Below are 27,216 nucleotides of genomic sequence, written 5' to 3'. Positions count from 1 at the left end.
ACTCAAATGCCCTTGAGACGGGCCTGTCGAGCTTCTTCGTCCCTCTTGGCATCCACACGTCCCAGGAAGTCCATACGGCCCATATAGCCCTCCTTGGCCTTGCTGTGTGTTCGCAATTCGTCCTTGATCCCCGCCTGATCCACATACTGGGCCCAATCGAGTCTGGATTTCTCCACGGTGTTGATCTTGGGCCCGGTTGCGTCCGTCGCAAGCTCTGCAGCAGCCTGCTTCTCCCAGCTCTTTTTGATCAACCCGGTTGGGTTAGGGTCAAACCGCGAGACCTTGCGGAGCGGCCGGCGCAAGTTGCGAGCACTGACTGCGCCATTGGCATTTTCCACCTCCGCGAACTCCACGGTTTCGCCGCTGGATTGGAACGCCTGGGCTTCGGCAGAGTCCTTGGGCACGAGTTTCTCCTCAGTGATCATCTCACCCGCAAACTTGTACGTGCGCTTGATCTTGATCATCTGCTCGCCGTGCTGGCCATGGCGCGCGCTATCCTCCGGCTCTGGGGCAGCCTGGTTCTGCCTGTTCGTATCGGTGGCGTGCTCGGGTTCGTCTGGGGTCATGTCGTCGTCGAGCTCGGTCTGGGGCGGCTGCAAGCCCATATGACTGTCGGGAGCGTTCATCTGCGCCCACAGGGCGTCGACATCCACGGTCGCGCCGTCAATTCGGGCCAACGGTTTGCGCTCCTCCTCCTCCTCCCGTCTGTTCCAAGAGTGAGAACCCCAAATGGGCGTATAGAAACGTGAAACATAAAGAGATATCTTACATATGCTTTTTCATCGCGCGTGTCCGCACAAAGCCTCCGGTTCCCCCTTCATCTTCGTCGAAATCAACATCTTCATCATTGGCAGCAGTTTTCCCCTTGCCCTGCTTCTTCGTCTTCTTTTTCTTATTCAGCCTGTCCCGTGCCTTCTGAATCGTAGCTTCGTCGCCAGAGTCTAGGTCTTCTGCAGTGATCTCATCCTGCTTCTCAGTCTTGCGCTTCTTCTTCGCGGGTTCGGCAGGTTCATCGTCGGACGAGGACAGCTCAGATCCGTCTTGCGCCGCGTCGAGCTGAAAATCTTCATCCTCGGCCGAATCATACGGCTCATCATCCAGGTCGACAGCTGACGGTGCAGTTGGGTCGGCAGACATTTGGCGTTGAAGGGCTGCTTGCACTGAGAAGAAAGGCGAAGCAAGAAACGCGCCATGGCTATTCTGCCGAAGGCGGTGCTGATAAGAATTATGTAATTATCTAGATTATGTAATTATCTAGATTTCCGGGGCAGAGTGAATCCGTGGATCCTGGCCCTGGAGTCGCATGAAATTCATAAATTCATAAATGTATACATCAACATCAATAATGCTTGACGTTCCGAATTCTAAAGACATTTCTGTCAAGACAAATACCCCTCATACACCCATGCCTTATACCCATCGTATAGAATATCTCCTATACCCACGGGTACCGTTAACGCTGTTGCAAAACTCGCCCGCGGCCCTCGACTCCTAGCCTCGTAGTTGCCATAATCAGACAGTTAGGAAATGGAAAACCTTGATATCCCTGCTTCACTGCTCTACTGGGGAAATGTACAGCCTAGTCCAATCCAGTGGTCCTAGCCACTTATTTCAATTCAACTCTCTAACCTATGACCTGCATGGATCACCTCGATCAATAGCCTGCTGTCCGCGTAGTCAATTCACCCAGCCATCTACACAAAATGCCCTCCGACCTCAATTCACCTCAACTGATCCACGATGCCAAAATCAATTCCCCCTCCCCTTTAGAACACCCTCGGGATTCTCACTTAACCCCGATACACCTGCTTGGTCGTGAGCTCCAGCTTTTCCAACTGGACCTGTTCGTCCCGGAGACGAGATACATCCCGCTGGAACCAAGTGCCGGCAGCAGCAGCAAGCCCCATCAGAATCTCCAATCCCAGGAGAACACACAGCAGCGCGAATCCCGCGCGGGTGTCGTGGCAGTCGCGGGAAAAGTCAATCGGAGTAGAAGTAGTCTCATTAGATACCGTCCACTTGCACGTCCAGCTGCGCAGGGTCTCGTTCTCGGTGAAGCCGCTTGGGTAAGACGCAGAGGGCCGGTAAATAGTGAAGGTGATGCCAATGAGGGCGGTGATAAAGCCGGAGAGGGCCGATGCTGAGGCATAGGAGTTGAGAAGCTTGATACGGGAGCGGGGCTAGATCGATGTTAATGAATAGTGTTATAGAACTATAGCGGCCGGAGTCCTTACGAATGGGAGTAGAGCAGCGATCGCATATACCACGTTCAGGGCAGCAATCACACCGCCACACGCCAGGGCTGCGATCGTCGGTCGCAGGTCAAAATTCAGTGGCCATAAGGCAAGACCAGCACTCGCCCATTTAGCGGTAGTCTTATAGTGCTGCAGTGGCACGGCCTCACAAGCGACGACAGCAATAGCCCCGCCGGTAATCAAAACAGATAGAGCCAATCGAGCCCAGTGAAGAGAACGGGTGCGTTTGAGGAAGTTCGCCTCCTCCAAAGAGCCAGCTGTCGATGAGTTGGAACTCATGTTGAAAAAAGATGAAGCCGGAAGAGTAGATGTCGTAGCAATTGAAAGAACGGCGATGAGAGGAGAGTATACAACGGGATTATACAACACGTAACCTTGCCAGCAAGGCTTTAGAACAGGACAACCCTCAGGAGTAGGTATGGATCAAGTAGAAAAGAGCGAAACGAAAGACCCTCACTGAGGGATGAAAGAAAGACAGGGCAGTCCCGTAAAAGAAAAAGGCTCGAGGTGAACCGGATATAGAAAAAATAAAATCTCAGGGTCCAGCCAAGCGGCCGGGGAAAATGCGATAGAATATGTAGTGCACCACAGAGACCTCGCCGATCATTGTCGCTCGTCACAGAAAGTTCATGGGGAATGCGTCGCTATCACACAAGCCCATCACTCGGGCGCTTACTCAACCAGACAAGACCAGACGGGGTCCTCCTGCACAGACGACTCGAGAGTTTTACGAGCTCTGATTTGACCGATAGCAGAATTTAGATTTTTCAGGACTGCAAGGCCATCACCGCAAACATGCGGCTTGCAGGAGTGTTTTGCGTATGGGGGTCTTAGTAGGCATGCGGGCGCCAGCGTGCAGACTGGGCCGGGATGGTAGAGGGTGGGCTGGCTAAATTTAGAGTCAGGAGTGGACGATCAGCGACTGGGGGGTGAGGGTGGGGGCCCGATTGGAGTTTCTTATTCGCGCCCCCTGAAGTGCCATGTTCACCATGTCTGGGCGAGGATGGTGATAGGCGGAGGCGAAGCGCCGGGCATTGCGACGTGAGAACACCAGCGGTTAAGATGGTTTCAGCCTCACGAATCGTAGGCTGGTAGTCCAGTGTTCCTGCAGGGTGTTCCTGTTGGTCCCTAGAATCTCGCTGGGTCCGGGCAGGCGGTAATCAACGTAATCAACCCCAGGAGCTCGTGGCTTGAACATTGTCAGGAGTAGATGATGTCGATGAGGGGACTGAGCTGGGGTGGTTGCTATTCTGAGGAACAACTACGATAAATACGGAAATGCTTTTTTAGTCCAAATCGAAACACTTCCTGTCCTCCATTGTTGGCATGAACTTCCTGATGATACTTTCCATGCTTTGTACCTCTAGACCTCTGATACTCGCGTGGTATACTCCTAATATACTTCGTTTCCATGGATGGCCTCCGCGGGGAAACCCGGCCAGGGACCACCGCCCGGCAGAAAATACGATATGGCGGGGCAGTCGTTGATTTAATCGTCGCGCGGGTGCAAATTTCAAGCCAATAGACACTTATACCCATACACAATGCCATTGTCCAAGCTGCAGGGAGTCAAGCTCCCGGCCTCGGCCGACTTTCACGGTATGTGTTGTGCGCACTGGAGGGGGCCGGGGGCGAAGGTCGTAGTGGCGACACACTGACCCAAGACAGTTCACCTGCGTGATGGGCCAATGATGGAGCTGGTGACCCCTACCATCCGGCAGGGTGGTGTGAACACAGTGTTTGTCATGGTAAGAGAGAAGCTGTCTTGAAAAATATGTCAATTGGCGCACCTATTTAACACATTTGCCTCAATAGCCCAACTTGGTCCCGCCCATCACGACCGTTGATCATGCCCTCGACTACAAGAAGCGTCTGCAGGCCATTGAGCCGAACGTCAACTACCTCATGTCACTCTATCTGCACGAGACCATCACTCCCGAGACCATCATTGAGGCCAAGAAGCGCGGCATCACGGGTGTCAAGAGCTATCCGGCTGGCGTGACCACCAACTCGAGCTCCGGAGTCGTCGACTACACTTCCTTCTATCCGGTCTTCGCCGAGATGGAGCGCCAAGGCCTGATCCTGAACTTGCACGGCGAAGTCCCCTCTCAGGGTGATGTGACGGTCCTGTCGGCAGAGGAGCGGTTCCTGCCCAAACTGTTTGAGCTGCACTCCCAGTTCCCCAAGCTCCGCATCATCCTGGAGCACTGCACTACCGCGGCCGCTGTCGAGGCTGTCAAGAAGTGCGGACCCACAGTCGCCGGAACTATCACCGCCCACCACCTGTCCATCATCATTGACTCGTGGGCCGGCGACCCATTCTGCTTCTGCAAGCCCGTTGCGAAGACCCCCGCCGACCGCGACGCACTCCTCCGCGCTGCCACCTCCGGAAACCCCAAGTTCTTCTTCGGCTCCGACAGCGCTCCCCACCCGGCGGCTTCCAAGCGTGGCGGCGAGAAGATTGCTGCCGGGGTATTCACCCAGCCCTATACCACACAGGTCGTCCTCGATTCGTTGGAGCAGGCGGTTGAGAACGGTGTTCTCAAGGATGAAGAGATCACGCCGGAGATTGTGGAGGGATTTATGAGCAAGTTCGGTCGGGCCTTCTATGGCATCGGTGAGGAGCAGAAGGAGTTTATCACCCTCGAGAAGAAGGGTGAAAAGATTTCGGAGATCCTCAAGTCAGACCAGACTGATGTGGTTCCCTTCCGCAAAACCCAGGACACCTGGAGCGTGTCTTGGTCGTAAAGAAGCGCAAACTCGACCTCAAATACCAAATAAAGGGTCCCAGACCGTATAAGGCTGTTTCCGTCTGTGCAGTTTATCACCTCATGACGATTTGTGCTCCTGTGTAAGCAAGTTGGCCACCTTCTCCAGAGCATGGGCCTCGGATATATCAATCCGGCGTCCCGCAACCACGGGATTACTGTCGTCACCCATGGCCAGTTGTCCAGCTCGCTCGAGGTGTAGTCTGATCCGGCTCTCGATATATTCTTTCCGTTCGTCCCGTTTGGACTTAGTCTCCATATTATCCACTGAGTTCGGCAAACTGGCCAACTTTGGCCGAAGCTGCTCAAGAGTAGCTTGCAATGCCGGAAGCTGCGATAGAATAAAAGTTGTATTTGTCGTAAGAGGGGCATGCTTGGGATTTGTACCGGCATCGACACCGACGCGAAGCTGGCGCGCAGCTGAGCTGGATGTCAAAAAGGACAGGTCCAGAGGCTTCGCTGGTATTGTCTTCGATTCGTCGGTAGTGTCGCTTGTCTTTGCACTTTCCACTGTAGATAAAATAGACTTCAACTGGGAAATAACCGCGGCATTTTGGGCGCATTCGTCTTTCAAAAACCGATTAAGCTTCCGAGTCTCGAGGAGTTTCTTGCGCTGCGCATGGATAGTCTCGGGTGTGGGCATGTCAAGGGAGGCTTCGAAGGATAGACCCTGTAAATGGGCACGTTAGTTGAGCACGGATATTAATTAGTAGCACTGCAAGTCGCCACGTACCTCATAGTGTTTGAGCCGCACCCAGGACAGCAGATCCTCCGGCACAGTGAGAATGTTCCTCAGCACGTAAATCTCAAACTTGTCGAACGCCTTGTCGACATTGGCTTCGAGCAGAGTCTCCAGCTGATGTAGCCCATTCTCAATCTCCAGTTTTGCCTCCGGATAAATAATATTGCCATCCTCGTCGGTGTCTGGGATAGTCGAGCCGTTACTCGAATGTCCGAATCCCAAGCGCTCAGGTGGTGTCGCAAGCAACCCGGACTCTAAACTTGAAATTGCCTGATAAATCAGATTATTGATCGAGTTGATAATGTCATCTATGAGAGACTGAACGCAAACAGGTCAGCAAGCTGGTTTCCCAAAGGGCGGGTCTCCGAATGTCGCGCAATTGCGCAGGGCCTAGATGCAGCGTGGGGCGCCCAGTGCGCCTAGAGGCTAGAGCAGACTCACCAAAGGTGTGTAACTGAAGTGCTCTGTGAGCAGGGAAGTCGTCGCATCATTCATTGCGAACTAGAGGGCCCGCGTCGGTATGAGGTTCGGCTTGACACGCGCGTTGTGGAGGAAAAGACGCGCTGGGGCGGGGGACAACAGACCGCCTTGGGTTATTAACGGCTCGGCTGCCAGTACTCAGCAGCATTCCTGAGCGGCGCAAAGACGAGCTTCTTCTTTCAGGTCTGACTGTGCAGAGAGGTTCATCTCGAGTCGGCTTTAAATCACGGGGTTACTTTGTTATTATTTTTCTATCTCCTTCTCTTGAAATTGATATGGATGCCTTATGGTCACACAAGCTTCGGGGTTTGACTACCACAACCACACGAAAACGTCACCTGCAGTGGGCATGGATCAGCGCCTAACAGCATGCTGTGCGATTGTACACACCAGGTAACAAAACTTTGAATTCCATCCAGCTGGCGTGGTCTCGAAACCTGCAGGTCCCAAGTCTCTTGCCACATAGCTGAGACTTGTCCATGTTCAGGCACTATGTAAACACGGCTTTCGCATCTCAGATACGCAAACATTCTCATTTTGTTGCTCATCTGCAGTTCCTGAATCTATAATATATGCTCTCGATATTGACATGGCCAATGATTGAGATTCATAGGTCATCTTGGCACAGTCAAGGCCTCATCGAGTGTGTGTCATCGTCTCACAGCGGAGTTTGTTATGCTCCAAAACTTATAACGCGCCTGGGATCTTGTCCCACTGGCTACTCAATTACTCCGAAGGCACAATATATGGAAAATGTCAAACCTTGTCGCCGAAACGAAACTTCTCGCAGTTCAAAAATGGCGAAGCCGCAAATTCCTCGTCTTCGACATAGCCAATGCAGGATACAATGCGAGACTAGGGCCATCTTCCCCAGCAAAAGCAGCAGTCTGTGGCCATAGCCCACTTCAGCAAAAAGAAGTTAGCTTGGGTATCTCTGCGAGTTAAATATGACGTCGCGATGCAGCATAATGCCAACGGCTTCGACACCGCGCCGCCTTTTACTGGAAGACCATGCTCTTGGAAAACCGCCAGCGTAACATAGTCCAAGGGATTCTCTATGTTGCAGGTCACGTATACTTAGATGATGGGGTCATGCTCAGATTATATGAGAATGTGTTTGTGGTTCAGTGTATTTGGTATCTCGAAGCAACCGAATGTCGACTAAAACAAAAATAATACGACCCCCAACGCCATGATTGCCCCCGTCCATTTCGCTTCATTGAGAAAATGCCTGCTAAAAGTCCATCGTAAGCTGTGGCGCCATTTTCTCGAGATCTTCCACCTGTGGCATTGCATTAGCATCTGAACGGCCAGAACCCCGCGGGCGGGATTGCAACCAACCTCGAGGAAACCATCCCCAGCACCTCTCCTATCCCCAGCACCATCCGTCTCCACCCTCTCGTATGCTGCACGCGCGATAGCCTCCCTCACAAAGACATCCACATACTTCGCGACAACCGCATTGGCATCTTTCGCAACCTTGGTCTTCTCATTCTTGAAATGGTGGTGCAGAAGGCGCGTCAGCAACTTTGGCGGTATCTTTGGGTCGCTCGATGCCACGTCCTCAGTCTCATTGTGCGTGATAATCTCCGCAAGGATATAGTCCGGTTCTTGTGAGAGAGAGCGCTCGCGGCTGTCGCTGGATGTGTCGGAGGCACCGTCTGATCCCACGTCAGAGCCTAGAGCGGGCGGGGATTCGACACGCGGTCGTTTTGTGGAAGAGGATTTGCGGCTTGTGGATTTGGAAGCGGATGCTGATGACAATGATTTGGTGGTAGTCTGTTTGGATTTGCTTTTGGGTTTAGGTGCGGCGGCGGAGGACGGGCCCGCGGTACTTGAGGCCCGACTTGGTGGCTTGAAGGGAAGTCGGCGCTTCTTTTGTGCGGATGGTTCGCCGGCCATTGCGACAAGACAGCTGGCTGTCAGATTGCTGGTAATGGTTGAGGTTGGAGGACCGGGACCGGGATCGGTGGGCTGCCCAGGCGGTTATCGGGATACGACACGGGACGCGCTCTGGAAACGCGTTGTCAGGTGATTCGAATCTATACTTCTACATAGTACATTTCGCCAATCTTGCATCTTTCATAAGATCAAAATAGGTTCCATGCATGTGCTTGTCTTTTGAAGCTTCCGATAACAATAGAAAATCCATTCGTGTTAAATTTGAAAATCTTGCAGCGCGTTGGCACATTCATCACAGAACTCGAGACTAAAGGCAAGGCAGGAACTACGTAGATCCTTCATGGTTAAATTGGCACATCTCTTGTTCTTGAGTATCCTCGACCCATTCACTCAGCCTCAAATTCTTCTGGCGGGTACACGACAGTCATGGGCAAGCCCACATCCTCTACGAGCTGCCGAGTTTGCTCCCAAGGAACTGCAAACAAGCCTGAATTAAATCGACAAGAGTACAATTCATCGGGCATAGGCACCCATAATTGCTGGCGGAGGCGAGCAATCTGGTCTTTTAAGTCTTTGAGCGCGGAATAGGTGCAGTTTGTGATGAGATCAGGCGAATCAACTCGGCGGCCAAATCCCTGGGAGGTGAAAAGGCAGATAACCCATTGCTTCTTCTGGCCAGAGCGAATATCTGCTGGCTGGGGTGGAATGATCAAAGTCGTGCCGACGGGGAGGCGCACGGAGACGGTACTCTCATTGGGATCTTGGAGGTCAATAATATCATGAGTGGCTCTACTGCGAACAAATTGTAGGCAATGGTCGCGATAGTACTGGAACGCAGCAGGGTACTACACATAGAATATTCAGTCAGATTGGACATAATCCATATAGCGGTATATTTCTCAACACATACCCGCTGTTTGAAAGCTCGTGCTATGCCTGCTCCCCAATTACCTTGAGTATTGCATGCATCTGGGAAAAGTTAGGCTTGAAAGCATCAGATAGAGTCATGAAAGAGCTTTGGCTTACGGATCAATCCCGAACCCTCAGGGGCATCGAATAGATCACCAGGGATCTCATTGACTGTGCTAGTATCTGCACCAGGCATCGCGGTGGGGTTGGTACCCGTGGTGGTCGTAGGTTCACCCGCAAATAATTCGATAAGATGCTAATAAAAATAGCAAATGATAGTGTTGGGAGATTGTTAATGATGGGTTCAAAAGCGTGGCTTGCCGTGCTTGAACCGGCGTTGTGAGGTAAACGTGACAGATTAAAAGGAACGTGTTCAATCCCGAAAAGGAATTTAAGTTACGCGTCAGACGCGAAGCAAATAAAGTTCGGGGCTGGTTGCGTTCGGTGAGTCAAGCAGACTGTTTAGAATACGAGGTTTGGAGAGGCCGAAGGGAGGCTGGCAAGAGCCGCTGAAAGGTGTCCAACTCTCTCTCTCTTCTTCTCTTTCTCTCGTTCTGGCTTAGATCACTTCATCATTCCCATGATGAGATTCATGATCAGCTGAATCGAGGACAGGATAGTTAAGAAAGGTGTGCTAGGCAGCGGAAGTGGGGCCCAGGTGTCGCCTGCTTTGGAAGCTTCGAGCTTCTACAAAACCCCACCATGGGTGTGTCCTACATAACTGACCTACGAATATGAACGAATCAACCTAGACTCTGGAGGGGAACAATCGCTTGAAAGTATGTATTTCATAATTCATTCCTTGGATGTAACGCACTTGAACGCCAGTAACAAGATAAGCTCTCCTCCGTTTCATTGCTCATGCATCTACTCTTCCATCTTCTACTTGATATCACCCTCCTTTCTAGGCTTGATATCCATCAAACGACGACGCACAATGCTTCTCAGGGATTCTCTCTTCTTGAGGGTGCGTCCTCGTGGTTTGTCCTCACCCTGCGCTGTCTCTCTCAGAGGGGATTGGTTGGAGTTGGTCAGGGTCGATGGCGAGGTGGTCATCACAGTCGATGGCAGGGACAGAGGGGCACTCCCACCGCTGCTGGACTTCAAACGTCGGCTCATGGTGCGGGAGATTGACTTGATCAGTCCGGGACTATCTGCCTCGGTGTGGTCGAGCCGAGAGATCTCACGTTGGGCCGTCGATCCGTTTGTCGCCAGATTCTCTTCAGGGACCGGCAGGTAGAGGACGACTCCTTGCTCTGGTGGGATACCGAGCAGGTCCTGGAGAGCTCTCTGGATAAGACCTGTATTGCGAAGATTGGTGACGGGCGCGATAGATGCGGGAAGCGCGTAGATTTTTAGCAGGTATGAAGGGAGGAACACGTTTGCAAAGACGATTGAGATATCTGGGTGCATCGCCACCTGTACGGCTGACTCTGGGCGCTGGTAAATTTGAGCCAGACGAGAGGCGATATCCGAGACCAGCCTGGAGTCTTCCTCTTTGGCCTGTAGTCTGGAGCATTAGATACGGAGGTAGACTCCTTTTGTGCGGTAACGTACCTTGCGGTTGGTTGCCAGCTCAGCAATTACCGCGGAATCCTGAACAACACGGTCCTTGGGCGGATTGTAGGCGGCTTGAAGAGCGAACGCATCTTCGTAGTACATTGTCTTCTGGGTCACTGGTGAATCTTCTTCAATGCTCTTTCGGGTCACATAGACTGGTTTGGCATCTGGGGCATATCGTGCGGTGGGCGCGATGTTCTCATCATCTATTCTGTCCTCTGCAAACAGGAAGGGTGCAATGGCCTGCCTCTCGGACCTGGGACGCTGCTGCATGTTGATCTCTGGCGGGATCTTGGGTGCCAGCACTGGGAGCGAGGTCGAAGAGTGACGCTCCAGAGGGATATTGGTGGCAAGGCGTGGGAGAGATGGCTTTTTCTGCTTGGAAAGATTCATTGTGGATTGCGATTTGACTCTTGGGGCCGGGTAGAACGGGGTGGTAGATGGGGGTGGTAAGAGAAGAGGACTGGCCCTGGAGGCTTGGAGGGCAATCGGCGAACTAGTTGGGGGGCAGAACAATAGAACAACAGAACAACAGCAAGTGCGGCTTTACAGGGAAAAAGGAAGAAAGAGCGAGAGACAGCGCTGTTTGGTATCACGGAAAGTGCAACTCGAGGATAGTACAAAGCCGCAGGCACGGTCAATGGAACTCTCACTGACCATCTGCTATGAACCGCCTTCAACCTTCATATCCACCCTTGTCTCATAAGCCCTCAAGTAAGAAAGGCCAGCTCGCTGAACGCCGAGTTCCCACTAAGAAAGATCTTGTCGATGCGTCGTCGTCTGTCCCACACAACCTCCCCGTCCACATGTCGAATATATAACACGCGATGTTGTGGAATGAACTCCTCGTCAGTCGAGTCCTTCTTCCAGGCATTCATGCTGACTTCCAGTTGCCCCTCGAATCGATCCACAAACCCAATAATATAATCGTCGCGTTGAAACGTGGGATCCCAATTGATGCGATTGATGATATCTGTCCACCCCATCAACACATTGCTCTTGGAGAGACTCAACTGAAACGATCAATAGACTGCGCAAATACCTCCAGCTGGTCTCAGCCTGTTCTCCCCGGACTTCGGTGGAGAAGGAATCCTCGGTGGTCTTCTGGATTCGCCCCGAGGAGGCGGGCTAGGTGAGCTCGACGGGGATTTTTCCTCGATCTTATCAGGCAGGTCGACGCATTGACGTTCTTGATCGATTGATCCAAGGGAGATGGTATCCGACGCCATCACCAATGTTTGATTGTCGTTGCGATGCTACTGGTTTCTGGTGACCACCTGGCGCAATAAAAAACTGCGCTGAGGGTCAACTATATATATTTGATAGCTCTGTGATGCGACTGGAAATTTTATAAATGGACCCCCCAATTGGCAAACTGGACCCAGGAATCAGCTCCCCAAACCCCGCCTCCTAGGTACGTGCATAGGCACAAACATCTAACATGACATTGATAACGGAGTGCATGGTAGTCACGATGGCTGGATGACTCTCACCATGATGAGTCAATGGGGCGGAGCCGCAGGATCGTGGCTGATGTTCAGCAGCCTCCCCCCATGACTCACACCGGGCCGAGATCGAATTGGCACGGAGTCTCAAGATGGATGGATCCCCTACGAATGTAATAATTTCTCTAAAAAAAAGGCTGAGCATCATTGATTGCTTGCTACCTAGAGTTTCCCCCCATCCAACAGCGGAGGGAGGAGAAACGAGTTAAACAAAAAGAACTCCGATAGGGGGAATCGAACCCCCGGCTGCCGTGTGAGAGACGGCGATGTTAGCCACTACACCATATCGGATCTTGTTGAAGATTACGCGATATTTTGGCTCTATCAATTATGCATTAGAGTTAGGGGCCCTTCACCTCGCCGTGCGTGCTGGTAGATAGTACGCTGTCCTCCCCCCAGCCCAACATCTCACATTTTCTATTTCGCCCTCCTCCTCCCTGGACTCTGCAGGTGAAGCATTTATGATATTGATTCGAACCACCGAGCTCCTAAGCTCCGCCACCCCCCTTTTGCCTGTGTGGCTCGTCATCGTCTGTACACGACTTTCCCTCCATGTTCATGTTGCAGAGATTCTGTAGACTGTCTCTCCTCTCGGTTTAATTGATCAGTTATGCCCTTAGGGCCAATCCGCTCTGTCCCCATGGTCCGAATCTGGGAGATGATTTGCAGAAAGTCGTATAGGCGTGTTGACGTAAATGGCATAGGGTGGTGTACCAGCCCACGTGTTCGTGCATGATCACAGCAAGTAGCTCCTGCTAGCTACATGCCTACATGTGGAGTTGAACCGCCCAATATTATTGCCAAATCGACGTCAACTGCATCTTGCAAACTCTTCGTCTCCACTGATAGACATCTACTTCGAAGATCTTGAACGAGCCTTGAGATTATCTTAAGCCTCTCTCTTTAGAATACGATCATAATGGACCGGGAAGAAATCCAGCAAGTGACCTGGCTACGGAGTATTAGACCTATACTGATGATTCTAGATATCCTTATGTGGTCGGCAATACGATCAAACTATACCTCAAAATGAAAAATAACGAGGTAACGACCGATGCCAGAATTATCAAGTTATTCGAACCATTCACTCCTTCCTCCGTGATGGTCGTTCGAATAGCCTGTTCTACTTTGGCATTAGAAGGCGATATGGTGTTAAAGCTTTTTGATCGACGCTTTGCAACACAGCTCCGGAAAGATGAAAAAATTCAGTCCCTGGACTTCAGATATTGAGATGGATTATCATCAATTCGTCCTTGATGGTGGTGCATCTAAATTCATCAATGAGCTCAACAACAACGGCGACATAGCACAGCAAGGCGAAACATGGAATACCTCCCAGGATGAAGCCTATCTTCATGATCGTTTATCGGATCTGTATGAAACAGAGGTTCAGGTATATGATACCTTGAAGGATATGCAAGGAAATGATGTCCCTCAACTACTTGCCTGCGTCAAAATGCCTGGCTTTAGCTTGGCAGAACTAGATCCAGTCAGTCAGTATATCGGTGTTTCTGGAATCCTTTTACAGTATATCGAAGGTTTTCCTTTAACCGATATTGCCGATCACACACCAAGAGAGCGCTGGCAAAGCATCTGTGAAGAAGCTATTCAAATACTTCATCGGATAGGTGACCGAGGGATATTAAACGAGGATGTTAAGACGAGAAGCTTTATCGTGAAGAAGGCCACACGGGCGGAAAGTGGATACAAGGTGGTCATGATTGACTTTGCGCTCTGCAATTTTCGCAAGGATTATGCAGATGATGATGACTGGAGTGGATGGAAGGCAATACAGGACGAAGAAGGGGCGGTTGGACTTATCATGCAAGACCGCTTGGAGGGTGGATTTGTTTACCGTCGATCTAACCGATACAAAAAGCCGGCTCATTATTACGAATGAATCAATATCTGGTGTGAAAGAGCGTATCGTTCCTGTTGTATAAACCACTTGTTTATCAACACTGACAGTCAGACAAAAATCTTCATCCAAGTTATTCATTTCCATTTTTGTTAGTTGATATTTCTGAATGTATGGAAAGTTTCTTCATGTGAAATAGAAGCTGCGCTATGCGAAAATATTGATCTATTTGAGTAAGGCCGTGGGTCTCTCTTTATGGCGGCGTCTAGGGTGGATGGGATGCCTGATCTACTTATCCACTCACAAGGTTATCCGGTGTGGTTGCACTAGCATCATTTGTTACAGTGCCATCGGTAGAAGTGCTAGTACCTTCAGAAGCCGGTGTATCGGTCTCTGTAGACTCTTTCTTTTCTTCCTTCTTCTGAACAGTCGCCTTCCCCTTAGCAGTGAGGGCTCCGTTCTCCATAGCCTCTTCTGGAAGAGGGCGAACATGAGGCTGGCAAATCCACCAAGGCCGGCCGTACTCGGCAATGGTAGCCTTCGACCCCGTCAGAGTTTCATCGGGCTGTCTCTCAAATTTGTCGGGCGATGCCTCATATTCTTTTAGTCCTGACTTCACGGCTTGTTCCACGAGGGCGAGGACGTGCTCAAAAGCAGGCATATCCCCGGGCCGCGTGCGCGCGAGCGCATCGCGGACGTTCGTATGGCTAGCAATCATTGGCCGGAGCACCTGGAAGAGGTGGCCCTGCATGACACCGAGACTGGGGGAATTTGTCCGCTTGACCCTGTCACGCTTTTGCTTCTTTTTGGGTGGGCCTTCTTCAGCTTCCGCATCTTGCCCTTCTTCCTTCTCCTCTGCCTCATTAACAGGGTCAGATGGGAGGTAAAGCGGTTTCCGCTCTGGGACTGGTTGCTCGAGAACGTATTCGTACACAATGTCGAGATACTTTCGGAGGATTGCATCAATTCGGTAACCGCCTTTGCCATCTCGTCCGCGCCAGTACTCTCGCCCTTCACTGCCAATTGGTGGCGGCTTGCTGAAAATGGTAGGATCAGAGAGGTTCCCCTCCGCGCTCATCACGCCGTCCGCACCAGTCGCTTCGATACAGCGCTCAATATCGTCGTGATTCAGAATATTACCGTTGGCAAAAATCACAGTCTCCGGGGGCAGGTTATCTCGTAAGTACCGAATGTAGCTCCAGTCCGCCACTCCTGTTTCGTGACCTTTCTGTTCTCGCCTGCGCCCATGTACCGCAATAATGTTCGCACCAGCAGATAGAATCATTTTCGCATACTCCAAGGTTTTCTCTTTGCTCTCCTGGATGCGGAATTTGGCTGTGATCGGTACTGAAAGCTCCGTATGAAGTCGATTGATAAGTTTGTAGATCAAGTCCCAGTCTTCTTGGAGGAAAGCTCCATAGTGTCCCTTTTTCGCGATTCCCTGCGGACAACCCAGGTTGAGGTCGACAGCATCGCAGTATGGAGCCACATGTTGCGCGGCCTCCAAGAATTCGTCGGGGTTATTTGCACAGAACTGGACGAAGAGGGGTCGGTCAAACTTCGGGTTTCCGTCGAGAAACAAGTCGTCCTTTCTCGCTGTGTCGCCGTTCGCCTCGCGGGTTGGCTGGAAGTGTTGCGTACGCATTTTAGCGTGTTCGCCAAAAAGACGTGCATGGTACATAGGGGAGTACGCAAGGAGAGGTTTCGGCTCGTCTGCGGGCATGAAGGACCGAGTGAGCATGCGCCATGCCTGGAGCGGAAGATCGTGTTAGTTTGGGTGCTGTTTGAATATTTAAAATCTAAGGGGACTCACAAACTCGGACCGATCGACCATAGGTGCCACAATATACTTAGGACTCCCTATGCTCTCGTAGAATTGGCGTCCCTGTAGTTTCTTGTGGGGTGCAGCAGCGGAGGACTGCTCGGCGCCATTTTGCGGGGCACTGTTGGACCCCATTCTGAAGTGTATTCTGGGCGTGATTTGGAGGTATTGCCCCAGCCACGGGGATAATCGCTTCACAAGACCTATTTTGACAGCTGGAGCAGAGACCCAAAATTGGTAAAGAATAACAACCGCGCAGTCTTCAACTTTTTTTGCGCCTCACTCCTTATCTCGGGACGGGACAAGGATTATCCGTCTTATCTTATCGCATATGCCGCTACGTCGTCGGGTGGTGTCTGGTTAGGATTGGTACGAAGCGTTTGTTCAAGAGTAAAGTCTAGAGAGATTATCTGTGGACCTTTTTTGAAAAATTTCGAAATTAATAATTTAGTTCCATCATCTCAAGAAACACGGTCTTGAAGGAGTCAAGAGGAATACCGAAACGCAAGAATGACTTGATTTGCATTGAAAGTGTATCAGATCCTGAAATTTCAGGCCTGAATAACCAAACACGTCAAAACGTCCAATGATCGCGTCCCATCGGAACGACACTCTCCCATTGGAACCAAAAACACGGCACAGTAGAGCTAGATGCTGAACCATAAGTGTACATTGATTTGAGCGGCATAAATTTGACGGCGCTACAATATCACAAGGTTCCGACGGCATATGACTGTCCACGCACGCAAGCCTAATTGATAGGCGCATCAACAATGGACGCCTCTACTGGGACTGGAGGTAAGTCTCCCCGAGATGCTCCAAGGGAATGGACTCTCATGATACTATAGCTCCTTTGACGTTGGCCCTTTCTGATGATGGACTCTACGCTGCCCACATGAATGGAAAGGATCTAGTCGTCTATACCAACCCTGCTTCAGAAAACAAGGAAGTTCAAATCGCTAGAGTGAAAGAGAACGGTGTCAAATATTTGAAATTCTGTCTCACTCAAAGCCCACCTGGGGAATTTGATGAGGATTCAGGACGATGGCTTCTTAGCGCCAACGACTCTTGCATTTCAGTATGGCAGCTGGAACCGTTGGAAATTCTCGCTGAAATCGAGAATGTCGAGCCCGGAGCACTGAATATTGACTTCGGCAGCGACGGCAATGAAGTTCTCGTGTTTCATGCCTGGAACACAAAACTGATAATCCACTCACTCGACTCACGTCGAAGCTCGGTAATCAAGACGCCAAAATTTGCCCACCATCTTGGGTTTGGATATCGCCCACAAACAAGACATCTGGCCATCTTACTGAAACCTGAAACGTCTGATCTATTGACTATTCACAAGCCGCGGTCCTATGAGCTAGTCAATCGCACAGTACTTCCGACTATCGATGCCCAGGGATTGAAATGGAGTCCGGACGGGAAGTGGATTGCCGTCTGGGATGTTGCTGGCGCAGGCACCAGAGTGCTGATTTTCACAGCTGATGGACAGCTTTTCAGGACCTACACAGGGCCACCGGACGTTGACGATGCGTTTGATCTGGGGGTGAAGCAGATCGAATGGAGTCCTGCGACTGGTGACAAGGGCGTCTCTGAGATTCTGGCCGTTGGGAAGGTTAACGGAAATATTGACCTGCTACAGACTCGCACGGTATGCACCGAAGTCGCTTTTCTCTGCACAGTTCCTTCCTAGCTAACTGCAGCAGTTTTCATCTTCTACTACCCTCTCACATGTCTTCGAAATCGACCAGCATTCATGTACTATTTGGCGTGAGCGTTTCACAAGTGCCCTCGGCGACGCAGAATACGCCGAGGCATCGAGCTCATCCGCCTTCAGCATGAGCCCCGAGTCATCAGGATCACTACGAGGCGTTACAAATATGACATTCAGCTCCGACAGAAACCTTCTAGCGACCGTGGACTCGATGCGATCTAATGTTGTTTGGATATGGGCTTTAGATGGCCCTCCTAGACTGGCTTCGGCTCTTGTGCACGAGCAAGCAGTTCGGCAGCTTGTCTGGCACCCTTCAACACCACAGCTGCTCATCAACACTATCGCCAATACATTGCCTACCGTGCGGTGGTGGTCACCAAATAGTCACCCGGTGATCGCTCGGGTGCCTACCCAGAAGAGCGAGAGTGGCAAGTACGACGTGAAGTGGCTAGCCGAATCCGAGCCTGACTCGGCATTTTGGTTTGCATCCACGGAGGAATATGTGGTGGGATATTTGTCTGCTGAGGATGGCTCGGTCCAGTTTGAGGTGCTAAACTCGGTGACTAGTCGAGGATATGGCAGTCATACAGGAGGTCTGATGAGTCGATAGTAAGGGTATGGGGACAGTAGTGGGTCCCGCTGATGTGATGGTTTGAGGAGGCTACCATGAGATTGAGGATGAATGAAACATGCAACGACTATCTTTATTGGCTCGTTCATGAAGGGGTACGAGACTATCATTCTAGTTCATACTATTTGCGGCCTTTAAAAAGTATGAAAACACGAGGGTCCACTCAACCTATTATCTAAGCCAAACATCATCCTAGTCATGTGATCCAAACTAAACTAACCGAGTCCACAAAGAGGCAACTGGGGCTTAGGGTTAGCGCTGCTTAGTCACACCCCACGGCCATTTTCGTATCTCCTCAGCCGACCGTCGCCTCTTCTCTTCGAACCATCCACACCAACAGACAAAATGGTGAGCGCCCACCCCACGATCCTCCGTTTCGGCGCCAGACACACTAACATGCATTCGTGACAGGCGCCCGCAGCAACCGGTGGCAAGAAGCAAAAGAAGAAGTGGTCCAAGGGCAAGGGTACGCTATCGCAATTTCCATCTCCATCTCCATCTCCAGCACCATCCACCCGACCGTGACAACGATATCCAACTCTCGCCGGGACCTTTCACCAAACCAACCGCCCAGAAATGGAATCGTTCGATCGCAAACCCAACAAACACCGGTGGAACGGACTACGGACCGGAAGAAAGAAACTATAACTAACTTGTCTCCTGCCTGTAGTCAAGGACAAGGCCCAGCACGCCGTTGTCTTCGAGAAGTCCACCCTTGAGAAGCTCAACAAGGATGTTCAGACCTACCGCCTGATCACCGTTGCCACCCTCGTCGATCGCCTGAAGATCAACGGCAGCCTTGCCCGCAAGGCCCTTGCCGACCTCGAGGAGCAGGGTCAGATCAAGAAGGTCGTCAGCCACTCCAAGCTGAGCATCTACAGTACGTTTCCGAGTGATCCTTCCACATCCGCAGCACAAGTACTAACTGCTCTCCTAGCCCGCGCCGTCGCCGCCGAGTAAACGTCTCGTTTCCTCTCGTCTTTTCTCGCGGTTCTCTTATTTCCTTTGCTACGAATGATATCATTTCAGATGGAAAATCGGTTGGATGTGATGCCTACTCTCGGCAGTGTGGACCATTCGCGCTCTGGGACTCGTCTCAGGTAGAATGAATGCAATAAAAAGTTACAAAACTTCCACTTTTCTTTGGAATAAACCCGGAGTATATTTGTACTCGCAGTAAATTAGTGGGATCTGTCTCCATGCTAATTTGGCAAAACCCCGCAATATGCTATATCCTATGCTTTACACTATCCGGGAGATATGCTCCCTTGTAGCTCCAGTCTCATGACCCCTCTTTCATCTCACTCCTTTTCTGCCTCTGCTTCTGCGCCCCCTCACATAGCACCCTCTTCCCCTTCTCTGGATCCACGACTCCATCGTCCAATACTTTCCCAACTTGGAAATACTTCTTATGATTCCGGAAGAAACCCTCCCACCGGCTTACCGTCTTCCCTACCGCTGTCCGCGCAGAGCGGATCTCCCGCTCAAGGCGCAACTTCTTCTGGGCATTTGTAATCCCCGCCTCCTCGACGTCCTCCACGGGCATGAACATCTCCTCGGCCCCGATCAGATCCGGCGTCAGGTCCTCCTCGAAACAACCGGTCACGAATGCGCGGGTTGCGTCGCGCCCGGCAAAGAAATTGTAGCTCCCGCCGGGCCCGTAGACGAGCGGGTTTGCAGAAACGTCAAAAATGGAGCCGTTGACAGCTAGGTAGATGGGCAGGGAGGGGTCAGAGCCGTTGTAAAGGGAAAGTTCGACAGGTGTCAGGTTCACTGGGCCGGTCTGGAAGGATGGCAGTGTTAGTAGTTGCTTGAAGGTTCTTGGATTTAGGACGTGGCCGCGGGGGCTGCGGAGGAAGTTACCAGGTAGTTCTTGACGACGGGCCACCGAGTAAACCAGGGCCGGTAGCCCCATAATAGGGACTCGGAATTGGTTATGTAGTAGGAGAGACCGCACGAAGCAAGGACTAGCGTGGCTAGAACGCGAATGATGTCGAGGACGCTGATGCCATGGCTGTCTTCCGTGTCGGCACGTCGCTGTTGGCTGCGCGACGGTGTTGAGTCTGTATTTTGACTGGGCCCCGAGGACGATACAGGCTGTCTCTGGCGGAGTTCCGACATGGTCGAGTGCTTGTTGGGTGGTGGAAGAGGGTGGATGTCAGTCAGGGTCGGCCCTTTGGAAAAAAGGTGGTGTTTGGCAAAGCGGATGAGGTCAGAGATCCGGGGAAAGCCACATTGACCGTGTGATCTACAATACATCTATGCAGCCAGCGCAACCAGAGTGGGATCAAATTGTCGTTTGGTTGATATAGCTGCGTGCTAGAAATATGTATTTTCATCTAATAATACGGGCTTTTTTTGTAACCATTCATTCCCTTCATTCGAGTCGTTCAGCTCATCCCATCTGGATGGCCTGACTCCAAGTTCGATCTCTCTCGTCCCTCTCGCGAGACTTCGAAGATGTTTAATTGGTCGCATGGTCCTCTGGGTGCTCCCAGCTCCGCGAGAAAACGTCGTTTAGGGCCTCCTGAAAGGTCCGGCAATTCATGTCGATGAGGCCCTTTTTCTCCCGGGCCTCCGGGTTTCGAATCACCGAGACGAGGCACAGATACCTAAAAAGCAAAGTCAGCGCGAGAGAAACATATGGAAGGGAGTGAGGCGTACTTATTCATTTCCATAAGATGAATCATTGTCTCGTCGTGCAGGACGACGTGGCTCTCAGCCTCCTGCACCTGGTCACCTTTGTGCTTGCGAAGAGGGTGATCCCATGAGTACAGTTCGGAGATGTCGACAATGACATCGATGTAGTCGGAGCACATCTCGTAGGACGCCATGTCGACGGGGCGTGTGTCTGAGGCAATGTAGATCTTGCTCAAAACGTCGAAGAGGTAGGTTTTTTCGAAGCCGCAGTTGTTTCCCAGGGTGGTGATGAGGTTCTCGAGTGTAGAGAGGTTGGGAATAAGCTTCTGGATGACCTTGCTGAAGGCTTCGAAAACGGAGTAGTCGTAGATGGAGGTGAGGTAGAAATGTACGGGCGCGTTCTCATACCCGGCGTCATTAAGCTCATCGGTGATCCGCTGAATGATATCCTGATATGCGTCCGTCCTGTATTCATCAGAGAGTCCATCAACCTTATGAATGAAAACCTCGACGTTAATTCCAGGGTAATACTGTTGGACGGTCAGGATCGTGCGGTTCAGACGGGCTACTGAGTCGAGGTAATCATCTTGGGCATCGATCACCCACACCAGTGCGCCCAGGCTCCCGAAAATATCTTCGAGGTCAAAAGATGGCTCAAGGTATTCAAGCTGCCCGGGGAAGTCCCACACTTGGAAATCCATGAAAGAGCTGAGGACCACTTAGCGATATGCCTCTTGACTTGGTGGGTCAGGCACACTTACTGGATCGAGTCTTTCTGAATGCGTGTGGTGGATTCGAGGAAGAGAGTTTCATTTGGTGGCATCTTGTGGAAGACCACACTGGCAATGGATGACTTGCCACTCCTGAAGTCATGTCAGTATCCTGCTTGCTCAGATGAGGCCAGACCAGACCAGAGCAGCTTCAAATTCAAACTTAGTACATACCGGCGAAGTCCCATGAGGAGTAGACGTGGTTTAGCATCACGAGGTTTGACGCTGGGCTCCAGGAGCGCTCTCGCCTGCGCCGAGACCGCAGCATTGGTGGTTCCCTGTAAGATATCCTCAAGGCTTAGCTGGGCACAGGTCTTGACGGATTTAGTGGAGTTGCTGTGACGCAGATGAAAGGGGTTTGACAGCCGATCCTTCTTGTCCAGCTCCATGGACCGGGCTCTGCGGACATGCGGGAAAGCCATGTTGGACAGACAGGGAGGCGCCTGGACTGGGGGAAGTGAAAGGTCGGGATCCCACAAAGGAATAAACAGGGACGTCACATGTCCACGTCCACAATAGTGTGGGGAGCCAGCGACGACAACACCGACTAAGCAACGATGAAGGAACTGAATGACATCAAGGCTGACAGGCGATATACCCCGAGCATCTTCCCCTGGGCAGACCCGATGCCATCACAGCTTCAGGGTGATGAGTTTGCATTCCGCGCTGGCCTTTCTAGAAGCAAGAACATGACATGCGTAGAAGCAATCGAGGTCTGTTTCGACCGACGGTAAAACAGGGCTCGGAACCAGGCGCTTCTTGTCTCACCATCGGTGAGAACCATAAGCAGCAACAGTGCAGTAACCAACCGAGAGCCACCCGGGACAGCTCAGCCACATCGCAAAAGAACACATGCAATTAAACAGCAAGTAGAAGGCACAGGGATGATGTAAATCAACAAGAGACGAATATCTTCTTACCTCCATGGGCATACAGATGGTCAGAGACTAGGCCTTGGAAACTTCTGAGAGGCTGTCAGCCATTGCACGTCACGTTCGGCCCGGACAGAACATACAAGAGTGGCAGGCGACCGCAGTCACCTAGAAGAGCCGGCGAAGAAAAGAACAGTTGAGATCAGTGTAATGCGAACATTCGCGGATAGCTGGACTGGGCCCGAATGCAGTGTTGTACGGGGAGCGGACGGCGGCAGTTAGACCGGAGGCATCCTCCCTCAGCGTTGTTGGCAGAATCGGGGCAGAGAGACGGGAGCAGGGCTGATGTTGCCGTTGCACAGCTTTCAGCGCACAAAGTCAGTCAAAGATTCTAGCGAACGGGAGGTTGATTGAGAATGTTGCACAGCCGAGGGGATGTCAGTGAGGAAAGGCGGAGAGCTGCTGGGGGATCCTCGTTATCGCGCATCGTTATCGGCCTAGCGCGGCATTCGCGATAAGCCGGCTCTCCAGTGGGGAAAAAGGCGTTGACAACTACAACAGCCTATGAATGGGAAACCATGGAACAAGCATCAGTTCTCTGGCTACTTTTGATTCCCTGATTTATCATCTATTCCCTACTTTTGTTGATTCTAACTGTATTGGAATTTTTCTAGGAACTAACAATCATTCTAGCGATGACTGTGCTTATGACCCTTCCTATGGTCATTTTGATGGCCCAAATACTCGCTGATGCGGTGCGTGCCCAGCTCCTTCTCACCCTCGATCTCAAAGGCAGGCCATTCCTCCCACCCGTCTTCCCAGATACTGGCAAGCTTTTTCGTTTTAGCCTCTCGGCTGAGCTTCTTGCTCTTCATGACTTTCTCCCACTGCTCCATGTCCTCATCATCCAGCAGACACTCATCCAGAATGGCAGAGATGGCAGCTTGGTCAATTCCCTCGCCAATGAACACTAATTCCTGGCGCCGGTCTCCCCAGAGGCCTTGGAAGTCATTATGAATTGACTTGATGACATCTTCGTCTTCCGGCCAGGCCTCCTCGGGTACCTCGGAGAACCAAGGGCCCCCACAGCCAACTGTCAACATACCGCCCGCTTGGCTCCACTCACCGAACTGGAATGACCGAGTGGATAACCAGAAGAAGCCCTTGGAACGCAGCACAGGCCCGAAAGCAGGGTGTTGTCGCTTGTTTTTTAGAATATCCTCGGGATCTGGCTGGTCGAAGTCCTGCACGGAGTCGGCCTCGGTGTCCATCTCATCGTCTTGATCATCATCGTCTTCCTCCATACTGTCGTCTCCCTCCTCTTCATCCACTTCATTGTTCTGAAGAAGAATGAACTTGTCGTGGAGGAGAGAGAAGAGACGACGTGGGTGGAAGGGGCGCCGAGCGGAATAAACGAAGTTGTTAATTCCGTACCTGTGCCGACGTCAGCGCTTTTTCTCTTTCATTCATACTCTTCAGGCTGGACAAAAGTACTCGAGAGTCTCTGGCTTGGGAGCTATACGCTCTCCGTTACCCGTCTGCCGAACCGTCATCTCGTGCAAGCTGCGCAACCACCCCGCGCCTGAGGCAGCACGTACGAAATCAAATCTGTTCGTTGCAACAATCTCACGTACGTCGACCTGAGAATAGCTGGACATGAGGACCTTAGCGTCTGGATTGAGCAGCTTGACTAATTGCGAGATTTTGTCCCTTGTTGCGTGATCAATAGATTCAATCTTGTTGATGATGAGCACATCGGCAAACTCAATCTGGTCGACCATGAGATCAGAGATCGTGCGCTCATCCTCAGGCACGATCTCGTCTTGTCCATATCGGTCAGAGAGAAACTCTGTGGTGTCAAAGTTGGAGAGGAGGTTGAAAGCATCGATCACTGTCACTGTGGTGTCGAGGCGAGCCATTGTGTGAAGGCCACCCATTTCAACGCTAGGAACAGTCAGGACTGTGGCAGAGAACGTCTAGTAAAAGCGCCCTTACATCTCTTTCAAGACCCTTTTTGTGTCCTCATCAGCGTCTGCAATTTGATCCTCCGCCTCTAGCATGGCGGCGCTGAACTCCGCGGTAAATGTTTCGGCAACCTGCATCGGCTCACTAATGCCTGTGCTCTCGATTATGACATACTGGATTTCGTTTTGCTTTGTGAGATGTGCTAATTCGGAGAGTAGGTCCCCACGAAGGGTACAACAGATACAGCCGTTCTGCAGCTGGATGATCTTCTCTGTCGTTTGGGAGACCTTGTGGTTCTTGATAAGGGCAGCATCAATATTGAGCCTGATTTCAGAAAATGAATTCAGTATACCGTCATTTCATTGACAGGCTGTACACCACTCACTGACTCATGTCATTGACAATGACAGCAACGCGCAGGCCATGATCGGGCGACTTGAGAATGTGTTTCAGAAGAGTGGTCTTTCCACTTCCCTACATAAAGGAATTAGTACTTGCTTTGTCACTCTCAATGGGAAAAACTGACCAGGAACCCCGAGAGCAAGGTCACGGGCAACGGCTTGGTCTTGGGCTGATCCTGCGTAGGCGCCGGGATGTGATAAGCCACTGACTCTCGGCCCGAATCGATGACCATTGTGACTCTCTGAAGCTAGCTAGAGTATGCTAAGAAAGCTGCAAAGGTTGAAAAATCAAGACCTCTTCTGCTCCCGAATCACCTTGCGGGAAATACCTTTTATCTCTTGCAGTCCATCGTCTCCAAGTTCCTCACCGTCGCGCGTCCCTTGTGGCGGCTCTGTGCGACACAACCACCCCATACGCCCTCCAAGGTTGATAGGTATGCAGTGGAGCCAGGGCCAAGCCAATGGAGCTTGAGCCGTCCCATGATGCTGATAAATGCGGCGTTTTGTGTGGCTGGCGGTGCTGGTCCCCAAGGTACTTGGCTCGCGCCGCTGACTTCCACGGTCCCCAACAACGATGGGTCAGTAATTCTGGTCTACAGGACCTTTCATTGGCTGAAGAAGTTTATAATCTGTTTCATATCTAACTTCGTGGATTTGATGTTGTGCTGATGGGGTATGGGTTCGCCGTAAGCTCAAGTTCGGTGGTAGACCCATGGAGAAGAATAGATCGACCTGTTGTCTTGGAAGCCCGCACGGGCTATTGTTGCTCTGTTGAAATGCTTCATATAGTGAAGAACAGAATGGTCTTGAGATTTTCGTTAATTGTCGGGTGAAAGACAATGGACATGTTGACCATTTTTTGTTTGTCGTGCCGTTTCATCTACGGCTAAAATACCATTGAAGCACATACAAAGGAAATTTACCCATGAAATAAGGCTTTCCTCTTATTATCTCTCAGAGGGGATCAAAACAGCCTTTAGCTGCAACCCTCTCCATCCACAGCAAACCGCCTAACGTACACTGAACACAATATCCGGTTCACAAAAATCCAAATGATCTGGGACACCACCTACGACATTCGGTGGGAGGAGTCATCTCCAATACTGTGGAGGGAGAACCTAAGGGGTGAAGTGATTACTTGGAAGGCAATTAACAAGACCCCTCGGCACTCCAAGCGCACGCTGGCCGAGGAATTGGCTGCTTGCGGCGAGGAAGCTGCGTTTCACGACAGGAAACTACAACCAGTATCGACCCCCAAGCCAGCTCCAACTACCATTACCAAAGTCGAAGTCATGTGGACTACTGCATGTAGGCGAAAAGCGCCAATGAGATCAAGGAAAACTCTCAAGCATGTCAAGGCAAACCGGGAGGCGGATTATTTATGATTCAAAATGCTCATGCATTGAAAATTGCTTAGTGAAAGTTTCACATCTGGAGAGGTAGACTCTAGATTTTCACCGGAAAGAAGTTACGTAGTAACTGATAATAGAATCTACACGAACGAAGATTATAGTAATGATACTACCTCTTTTCTAAAATAGGTTAAAGAAAAATAGCTCTAGTAAGTTAAACCTTCTAGTAACCTCTTTTTCTGGGGTGGCTGTCTTTTTGTAATTTATGAAGATTTTACTCTTGCCTTATTACGCTGTTCTTCCCTGTTGTTGGATAAGGCTATTCCCATAAGTTAGGGCAGCACGGCTCAACTATGTGTCGACACTCGACCCTCTGCCGACCCACCACCTATTCAATGCATTCATCTGTAGAGCCCTTCCTTCGAGCACCCTATCTAGTCCCGGTTTTTCCTGATTACCAAGAATCAATAAGTCTTGTATTAGATTTAGTCAACCCGCTTCTTCCTTGCCTGATTGACAGGGCTTCCACCCTGCAAGTACTTCCCTTAACACGTCTCCTGACCTTTGCTTACGCCCTATATAATTAGTGTTCGACCCCCTTGACCCCCATCATTGATAGTCTTCTTGTTCATAAAGTAGCTCAACAAGTGTGCCAGGCCATTTTGTGCGACCCAAATAGCGGCGATCAGTTCTCATATTTCATGAATTTTATCCGATGTTTCAAGCCTTCTCTAACGTCAAGTCCATCATAAATAGACAGGTTCATAAGAGCAGCAATAGTCTCCAGTTTACCATTATTTAAGCGGAAAAGGCCGGGTACATGTATGTATCACTATAAAAGTGAATTTGCGGATCCTATTTAAGCTGTAAGCCGATAAACTCGGATAATAAATTATCTGCAAAAAAATAGGCTCTTCATCCAACTAACTGTATGCACGAATCTTGAACTTTCCGAGCAGCTTTTATATCAATCTACTTAGAAATGGAAATCACAGACAAGTGATCTCGAGAAAGCATATTCACGTCAGCAAGGGCTTGATAAAGAATATACTAATGAGCATACA

The 27,216-nt window shown here is 50.9% G+C and overlaps 14 protein-coding genes across 14 annotated transcripts; 4 read left to right on the top strand and 10 right to left on the bottom strand.

The window, feature by feature from the left end:
- Window positions 1-2: 2 nt before the first annotated feature.
- swc5 (putative Swr1p complex component (Swc5)) lies at window positions 3-1,137 on the bottom strand (the record flags this gene model as incomplete). Its single annotated transcript, XM_056688391.1, has 2 exons — window positions 3-705; window positions 770-1,137. 2 exons carry the CDS (start codon window positions 1,135-1,137, stop codon window positions 3-5), a joined length of 1,071 nt encoding a protein of 356 aa, XP_056543946.1.
- A 653-nt stretch (window positions 1,138-1,790) lies between these two features.
- On the bottom strand, window positions 1,791-2,534 carry N7482_006265 (uncharacterized protein; the record flags this gene model as incomplete). Its single annotated transcript, XM_056688390.1, has 2 exons — window positions 1,791-2,180; window positions 2,235-2,534. The coding sequence occupies 2 exons, from the start codon at window positions 2,532-2,534 to the stop codon at window positions 1,791-1,793; spliced, it is 690 nt and encodes a 229-aa protein (XP_056543945.1).
- A 1,265-nt stretch (window positions 2,535-3,799) lies between these two features.
- N7482_006264 (dihydroorotase) lies at window positions 3,800-5,003 on the top strand (the record flags this gene model as incomplete). Its single annotated transcript, XM_056688389.1, has 3 exons — window positions 3,800-3,854; window positions 3,924-4,003; window positions 4,071-5,003. 3 exons carry the CDS (start codon window positions 3,800-3,802, stop codon window positions 5,001-5,003), a joined length of 1,068 nt encoding a protein of 355 aa, XP_056543944.1.
- An 81-nt stretch (window positions 5,004-5,084) lies between these two features.
- Window positions 5,085-6,260, bottom strand: N7482_006263 (MIND complex subunit MTW1; the record flags this gene model as incomplete). Its single annotated transcript, XM_056688388.1, has 3 exons — window positions 5,085-5,693; window positions 5,757-6,083; window positions 6,207-6,260. 3 exons carry the CDS (start codon window positions 6,258-6,260, stop codon window positions 5,085-5,087), a joined length of 990 nt encoding a protein of 329 aa, XP_056543943.1.
- A 1,219-nt stretch (window positions 6,261-7,479) lies between these two features.
- On the bottom strand, window positions 7,480-8,147 carry N7482_006262 (CENP-X/MHF2 family protein; the record flags this gene model as incomplete). The annotated part of the gene is made up of 2 exons (XM_056688387.1): window positions 7,480-7,527; window positions 7,587-8,147. 2 exons carry the CDS (start codon window positions 8,145-8,147, stop codon window positions 7,480-7,482), a joined length of 609 nt encoding a protein of 202 aa, XP_056543942.1.
- Window positions 8,148-8,533: 386 nt separating this feature from the next.
- On the bottom strand, window positions 8,534-9,252 carry N7482_006261 (uncharacterized protein; the record flags this gene model as incomplete). Its single annotated transcript, XM_056688386.1, has 3 exons — window positions 8,534-8,992; window positions 9,058-9,116; window positions 9,174-9,252. 3 exons carry the CDS (start codon window positions 9,250-9,252, stop codon window positions 8,534-8,536), a joined length of 597 nt encoding a protein of 198 aa, XP_056543941.1.
- A 686-nt stretch (window positions 9,253-9,938) lies between these two features.
- On the bottom strand, window positions 9,939-11,845 carry N7482_006260 (MIF domain protein; the record flags this gene model as incomplete). Its single annotated transcript, XM_056688385.1, is given in 4 exon segments — window positions 9,939-10,559; window positions 10,614-10,991; window positions 11,408-11,629; window positions 11,648-11,845. The coding sequence occupies 4 exon segments, from the start codon at window positions 11,843-11,845 to the stop codon at window positions 9,939-9,941; spliced, it is 1,419 nt and encodes a 472-aa protein (XP_056543940.1).
- Window positions 11,846-13,316: 1,471 nt separating this feature from the next.
- Window positions 13,317-14,021, top strand: N7482_006259 (uncharacterized protein; the record flags this gene model as incomplete). Its single annotated transcript, XM_056688384.1, has 1 exon — window positions 13,317-14,021. The coding sequence occupies one exon, from the start codon at window positions 13,317-13,319 to the stop codon at window positions 14,019-14,021; it is 705 nt and encodes a 234-aa protein (XP_056543939.1).
- Window positions 14,022-14,271: 250 nt separating this feature from the next.
- Window positions 14,272-15,936, bottom strand: N7482_006258 (tRNA-dihydrouridine synthase family protein; the record flags this gene model as incomplete). Its single annotated transcript, XM_056688383.1, has 2 exons — window positions 14,272-15,729; window positions 15,793-15,936. 2 exons carry the CDS (start codon window positions 15,934-15,936, stop codon window positions 14,272-14,274), a joined length of 1,602 nt encoding a protein of 533 aa, XP_056543938.1.
- Window positions 15,937-16,574: 638 nt separating this feature from the next.
- On the top strand, window positions 16,575-18,386 carry N7482_006257 (uncharacterized protein; the record flags this gene model as incomplete). Its single annotated transcript, XM_056688382.1, has 4 exons — window positions 16,575-16,599; window positions 16,650-17,458; window positions 17,514-18,130; window position 18,386. Coding segments are annotated over 4 exons (1,452 nt in total).
- A 111-nt stretch (window positions 18,387-18,497) lies between these two features.
- On the top strand, window positions 18,498-19,162 carry N7482_006256 (40S ribosomal protein eS25; the record flags this gene model as incomplete). The annotated part of the gene is made up of 4 exons (XM_056688381.1): window positions 18,498-18,500; window positions 18,564-18,618; window positions 18,823-19,032; window positions 19,090-19,162. 4 exons carry the CDS (start codon window positions 18,498-18,500, stop codon window positions 19,110-19,112), a joined length of 291 nt encoding a protein of 96 aa, XP_056543936.1. The 3' UTR covers window positions 19,113-19,162.
- A 272-nt stretch (window positions 19,163-19,434) lies between these two features.
- N7482_006255 (putative heme/steroid binding domain protein) lies at window positions 19,435-20,273 on the bottom strand (the record flags this gene model as incomplete). The annotated part of the gene is made up of 2 exons (XM_056688380.1): window positions 19,435-19,935; window positions 20,016-20,273. 2 exons carry the CDS (start codon window positions 20,271-20,273, stop codon window positions 19,435-19,437), a joined length of 759 nt encoding a protein of 252 aa, XP_056543935.1.
- A 343-nt stretch (window positions 20,274-20,616) lies between these two features.
- Window positions 20,617-21,984, bottom strand: N7482_006254 (GTR/RAG family Ras-related GTP-binding protein; the record flags this gene model as incomplete). Its single annotated transcript, XM_056688379.1, has 4 exons — window positions 20,617-20,764; window positions 20,817-21,500; window positions 21,554-21,655; window positions 21,737-21,984. 4 exons carry the CDS (start codon window positions 21,982-21,984, stop codon window positions 20,617-20,619), a joined length of 1,182 nt encoding a protein of 393 aa, XP_056543934.1.
- Window positions 21,985-23,123: 1,139 nt separating this feature from the next.
- Window positions 23,124-25,033, bottom strand: N7482_006253 (uncharacterized protein; the record flags this gene model as incomplete). Its single annotated transcript, XM_056688378.1, has 5 exons — window positions 23,124-23,868; window positions 23,929-24,378; window positions 24,430-24,723; window positions 24,785-24,873; window positions 24,926-25,033. 5 exons carry the CDS (start codon window positions 25,031-25,033, stop codon window positions 23,124-23,126), a joined length of 1,686 nt encoding a protein of 561 aa, XP_056543933.1.
- Between the last annotated feature and the right edge of the window lie 2,183 nt (window positions 25,034-27,216).

The sequence above is a fragment of the Penicillium canariense genome, assembly GCF_028826845.1.
Source record: "Penicillium canariense strain IBT 26290 chromosome Unknown utg000003l_segment0_segment0, whole genome shotgun sequence".
Taxonomy (NCBI): Eukaryota; Fungi; Ascomycota; class Eurotiomycetes; order Eurotiales; family Aspergillaceae; genus Penicillium; species Penicillium canariense.
The sequence above is the reverse complement of the archived record's forward strand: the minus strand, read 5'-3'. Positions and strand labels throughout refer to the sequence as shown.